Below are 6,340 nucleotides of genomic sequence, written 5' to 3'. Positions count from 1 at the left end.
CAAGAAGGAATAGATAAACAAACAAACAATAAATAAATAACATCAGCGCAGTCATCGCTTAGGGACTGATGACCTGCAGCTGAATACTTTTATATATACTTGCTTATTACTACTGACAAGTAATGGCTGAATTAATGCAATAAATTTTGTGGCTAAAGAAGAAATAAGTCTTTTGAAATGACCAAAGATGAATGTGCAAGGGTGATGTGGCATCTTAGTCAATGAGAATCATTTCAAGGTGATCCCAGGTCTGCATTCATAGTTCTTAACCTTTCTTGCAAGTTGGTTGATGAAGACAGGGATCTCATGATTTCCACTCTGACAATTTCCCAGGCACAGTCACTGTATTTCTTCTCTTTCAGGTAGAGATGGATTCCCTGGAAGTACCTCTTCATGGCCAGTGTAGGGCCCGTCACTCCCAGGGCAGATTCTTCATCTCCCATCACCTGTACCAAGCAGGCGTCCAGGTCCTCCAGCTGCTGATGCAGTCCAGTGTGGAGTTTGTCCAGGAGGGAGGTGTCCCAGGCAGCAGAGAAGCGCTCTGTGTGGAAGAGGTGGAAGATCTGCTGGAGGACAGAGGTGGCCTGGGCCTTCGGGAGCTGGCTGCCACCCACCATGTCCTGGGGGAAACCAAAGTCTTTTCTGTCCTTCAGACAGAAGTGAGGGGAGATTCTCCTCATTTGGCCCAGAAGCATGAAGTTCTTCCTGCTAATCTGCACGTGGTTCTGAGACAGGTTGCAGCCCAGAGATCTACCAGGGCCATAGCTGAACATCACCAGGGCGGTCAGTAGAGAGAGCACGAAGGCCATGGGGCAAATGAGGCTGCTGCTGGCCTGGCTGAGACGGGCATCTGAGGGAACCTTGGGGGTAGGTTCTCTGATAACATCCTTTCTAAGTATGGCTTTTAAATAGGGAAGACAGTTTCCATTTTCTGAAAATTTCTCTCTACTTTCACTTCGAATTTGTGTTTTCATTTAGATATTTTCTTTTGACCTAAGAAGATGTAATCAATCTAAACTCTTAATTTACAATAGAAGTTTAAGTTTCCCAGTAAACTTTGGATGTGTCAATCCAAAAGGATATCAATTAAATGAGAAACTAATTAAAGGCTGAAGTATATGTAGGTATGTAAAGATTCGTGCACATACTTATGTACACATTTTATTTTATTTTATTATTTTTTCTTTTTAAAATTTATTTATTTATTTATTTTTGGCTGCGTTGGGTCTTTGTTGCTGCGCGTGGGCTTTCTCTAGTTGCAGCGAAAGGGGGCTACTCTTCGTTGCAGTACGCGGGCTTCTCACTGAGGTAGCTTCTCTTGTTGCAGAGCATGGGCTCTAGGCATGCGGGCTTCAGTAGTTGTAGCATGCTGGCTCAGTAGTTGTGGCTCGCGGGCTTAGTTGCTCAGCGGCATGTGGGATCTTCCCAGACCAGGACTTGAACCCGTGTCCCCTGCATTGGCAGGCGGGTTCTTAACCACTGTGTCACCAGGGAAGTCCCTGTACACATTTCAGTATGTATAAATATTGCTGTTCTCTGTGTTAGGAACAAAATTTGTCCTTGACTCTGGACTACATTTTTACCATCCTTACTTTATACATAGGAAGTTGGGGTCCCTCACCCCTATAGGTTTCTGTATTTTGTTAAGTAATTACCAGACCATGCATGGTAAATAAGCTGTTTAGAACCAAAGACTGGTTTTGTTTTCTGTTTTATTCAGAGCAGAGGCTTATGATTACTAGTGAACGAGCTTCTCAGGTGTTTCTCTTCTTTCTAGAAGGCATTCATTCAAGTTCCTGAGGTTATTCTTCACTGGGGCCACAAGGTCAGGACTAATATACTAGACATCGCCCTTTCTTTCCACCATTTTCTTACAGGAGACCTATAGTGCTCCACAGGCTGTGCCAATACCCTCCGCAGGAATCTTGGTTCTTTTCTGGCGAATGTAGGTGTGCAGATTCTAATTCCAAGATAATTAATTGTATTTTCCAGCACCGCCTCACTCACAAGGTAGTTAACACATCTAGTAGCACTTTCTTGGAATGACAGAGTGTCCTCAACCCAAACTGTCTGGGGCTCACTCCCTGAGGGCAGGCTTACCACATCCCGAGGACTTCAGAATTCTACTGTGGAGGGGCTTGTTTCTTTGTTTGCCAAATAATTCATCTTCCAGGACTCGCACCCTTGCCCCTGGAGTGTTGGTGTGAAGGACCCTCGTTCTCAGTGGGGACCTCCTCCTTTCCTTACCTGTGTCCCCAGGTATCAAAAGTATCAGCAGCCCGCAGATGCTGAGAGCAAAAGTTTGTTTTGTCTAAGTAGGTGGAGGAATTATTCAATTGCAATTGTTTCACCTTTAGTAGACAATTTTTATTTTTCCAGTACAGCTTTTATTGTTCAACTCTTTTAAACTGTTGAACTTTTGTTACGCTCAGAATTTCTGAGTTGGCGATAGGGAATTCAGTGATGATGCTGTCTCTCATTAGAAGTTTATGTCACAGAAACTAGCGACCTTCAGTTGTTCATTCAGTCTACGTATTTCTACTGGGCTTGTTTGTTCATCTCTGCCTCGTGCTCAGAACACAGAGCAGTGAGGCCCAGATTATGTCAGAGAGAAATAGCCTGGTTTCCTTTACTTATTCATGATGTTTTGTTTTAAATTTAAATGACAACCAAAAAAATTTAGGAACTTATTTTTTACATAGTGATTTACTGGCCATAGTTACTTTCCATTTCATCCTGAGGTTAATAAAATGGGAAGTAAAAGAAGGGCAAAGGGGTTTCACCTTATTTTCTATGATCTTCAAGACTTGAGATTTTTTGTTTCTCATTTCAACTTTCCTAGAAAGCAAAACTTGAGAGCTGTTTGTGGGCAAAAATAAAACAAAGGTAATTCTGAATGTCATGAAAGTGAAAAAAGAGAAGTGACATTTCTGCTGACAAAATGACAAAGTGTAAGTTAAACCGAAAAAAAGCATCAACCAAAGAATAGAAGGAATCATCGTATTTGAAAGATGTTAAGCAGCCACAAAGACAGAGCCATGTGAGTCCAAAAAATGTCCATGTTGTCCTGCCCTGAAATGGGCTCCCAAAGTGGTGAAGGAAGATAGAAAGACAAAGGACAAAAATTATTTAACATGTAAATTAGAGAGCCCTCTCATCTGTCAATTGGTTACGAAGTCTGTAACCTAAGGCAGAGATTTGAGAGATCTAGGCTAAATTGAAGCCCTTCCCTGCTACCTGAGCAATTCACACACACATACACACACACACACACACACACGCATGCACGCATGCACGCTTCCTGGTTAACTTCACCAATTACAATATTGGATTACCTTAATAGTTCTCAATTCTACGCAAATAGACATACCTCAGGCTGTCAGTTGGCAACAATTGTATTCTCTGAAATTCCTTTATGTATGTCTGTGTTCACTCTTACTACTGAGTCAATGTGGAAGGGATGCAAGTGCAGTCATTATTCAAAGGGACAGTGACAATTTTCTCCTAACTGTAAAGTCAAGCAACATGATCTCATACTGGGAATGGATTTGAAAAACTGACAACATACTCTTAAGAAAGAGTTAATGCACCTTCAAACAGGAGCTATTTCTCTGATTCCCCTTGCACTTCCACACCCAGAATGGCAGGCTCTAAGCCTCCAAGAGTCCTACAGTATGTAAAGCAAATAATGATTCAGGAGCCTTGGCCAGCTGAGCAGCCTGGAGGCAAGGAACACATTCTGACCCTTGTCTCCACACAGGTGCCTTAGCCCAAAGACATGTCCTGCCTGAAGCTGGGAGTATTTTCCCTCTCTGACATGCAAAGCTAAGGAAGCAGGCTTAGCCAAGTTATTGGTGTCAGTACTTTCCAGGAAAGATCCTCTTTTAGCTCCAGAGAAAATGCTAGTGGAAGAAGACAGACTTCTGCCTACAACAGAAAGAATCCTGCTCTGCAGACTTGGTCAATGTCCTAGTCCATCTTGGCCAGTAAGTGGCAGTCTTCCTCCATAAGTGTTTTAATAGCCTCCAGAGTAAAATGGATCCTGCTTTCCAGTTCATTTTTGCTACAGCTACTGTTACAATACTGTAACAAGGACATCCCCTCATTCCCAAAAATATTCATCAAAAGAAAAACAGTAACCTCTTATATAGGAGTTTCTGAAAAGTCCAGAACTTTCACTCAACTTTTGCTTTTAATTTGTGGCTTTGTACTCTTAAGGGGAAATTGGTGGCCAGAACCACAAAGAAACAGGAAACAGCTGTATGAATGGCTGGTGCAGGTGAAGGAGGAGTGAATGAGGGGAGCATACTGCGAATTTCTACATTGGAGAGGAAGTACAGGCATACTTTGCTTTATCACACTTCACAGATAATTGCACTTTTTACTAATTGAAGGTTTATGACAACCCTACGTCAAGCAAGTCTATCGGTGCCATTTTCTAACAGATTTTGCATACTCCATGTCACTGTGTCACATCGCCTTAATTTTCAGGATTGTTCAAACCTTCACCGGCAAAAAAAATTCTGACTTGCCGAAGGCCCAGATGACCATTAGTAGTTTATAGCAATAAAGTATTTTTTAAATTAATGTATGTATGTATGTGTGGCAGGCCACTCAAGATGGCTGCTCTCTTGCTCTCTGTACATCCCCTGCCCCACCAGTGCCTGCTTCTTCACCTACACCCTATGCACATGACTTACCTTCTTATGTACTTGCACCAGGCCCCAGCTAGTTAGTTATCAAAGGGGCGGTGAGGGGTGTGCCCCTCTACTGGTTTCCCTGGTAACTAATGAGCCCACCTGATGTCAATTCCCCTAGAACTGGCAATCTCCCCTTTGTTAGGGGAACCTCTACTGGTTTCCCTGGTAACTAATGAGCCCACCTGATGTCAATTCCCCTAGAACTGGCAATCTCCCCTTTGTTAGGGGAACCACTGACCAAAACTGCCCACCCTGGCCAGGCAAGATAGTAGCCACTTGCATGAGTTATCTTACAACAGCAGGTCCTGGTAAGGAACGTGGAACTAACAAGCTACCACCAACCAGAAGATTTCCGGAAAGGTCAAAGAGAGAGGAAACGCCAGTCCATATGTCCTACTGACCTCCCAGAATCCTTCTTACTGGAATCCATCTTGGCTGAATGATGGGCGCGCCACCAGGAAGGACCCTGAGTCAGAATGATTGCTCAGAGACAACCCGGAAACTAACCCCGTTACCATAAAACCTGAGACTGTGAGCCACATGGCAGTTCTCCTGGGTTCCCTTACCCTGCTGCTCTCCTTCTGAGCACCCCTCCCCAATAAAGTCTCTTGCTTTGTCAGCACGTGTGTCTCCTTGGACAATTCACTTCCAAGTGTTAGACAAGAGCCCACTCTCAGACCCTGGAAGGGCTCCCCCTTCCTGCAACACCTTCCCCCACCAGGATCGAAGACTGCCACCAAGTCTGGCCCACTGCACACCGCACATGGTGGGATGTCACTCCAAGACCTTGCTTCAGACGTGTAAGCTCCCCCGTCCATTAAACCATTGATGTCTCTGTTGCTGACTCTGGGCTCTTCAATCTTGAAGCTGGGCAAGCACAGGACTTGTAGGCCTGTGGGGTGCAGCCCAAAGATTGGCGGAGCAGCCAGGAGCCCAAGGAAACTGCCATGAGCACTGAGATGTTGGAAAATACAGGAAGGGTAATGGAAAGTTGCAGAGACTGTTCACTAGCATGCGGGGCCCGAAAGTTGCAGGGGTAATCGTGTGGTGGCTGTCTACTAGTTTGTGGTGGCTGTCCTTGGTTAATGGGGGCTGCCAAGAGATAGGGAGAACAATGGTCTCTAATGGCTCCGCTGTTGTATCAAAGTGAGCCTTTTGTAATTGGTTAAGCCAGCTTTCTAGAAGGAATTGGTATTTCTCTTATGTCTTTGAGATGTAAATGATCCACCTGGGCTCTCTGTAACTTAATCTTATGTGATCTCTAAGAGTAAAGGAGAAAGAAGAGCTTTTAGGTAAACTCTGTAGAAATAAATTATGTTCGGGGAATGTCTATGTAAAATAGTCTCTCCAGATTTTGGTAACTTGAAACTTAACGAAGTTAAATGAAGAGAATTCATTGACTATCTGGGTCATTTCAAATAGGATAAAATATTGAAACATTAATTGCTGGCGGGCCTAAGATTACCTACCTTTGCCTTCTTAGGAGAGAAAGACTAAAGTGTAAATTTCCAATCAGGAAATGCACAATTACTTGCTTCTTGGTTTTTGCCAGAGATTAAGGTTTTTAAGGGTTAAGATTATAATGGGTTATAATTCTAGTTATTGTAACCAAGTTTCTTTACAGATTACATTGTAATCAG

General features: G+C 43.5%; 1 protein-coding gene across 1 annotated transcript; it reads right to left on the bottom strand.

Moving 5' to 3' along the window:
• Positions 1-233: 233 nt before the first annotated feature.
• On the bottom strand, positions 234-896 carry LOC102979729 (interferon omega-1-like). Its single transcript, XM_007121451.3, has one exon. It carries the CDS (start codon positions 807-809, stop codon positions 234-236), a length of 576 nt encoding a protein of 191 aa, XP_007121513.3. The 5' UTR covers positions 810-896.
• Between the last annotated feature and the right edge of the window lie 5,444 nt (positions 897-6,340).

Source organism: Physeter macrocephalus, chromosome 9 (assembly GCF_002837175.3).
Source record: "Physeter macrocephalus isolate SW-GA chromosome 9, ASM283717v5, whole genome shotgun sequence".
Lineage (NCBI taxonomy): Eukaryota > Metazoa > Chordata > Mammalia > Artiodactyla > Physeteridae > Physeter > Physeter macrocephalus.
Note: the sequence above shows the minus strand (reverse complement) of the source record. Positions and strands in the feature narration are given on the sequence as shown.

What these genes read in the sequence shown, in the direction of transcription:
- LOC102979729 (XM_007121451.3), bottom strand. Translation starts at nt 809, where the DNA reads ATGGCCTTCGTGCTCTCTCTACTGACCGCCCTGGTGATGTTCAGCTAT.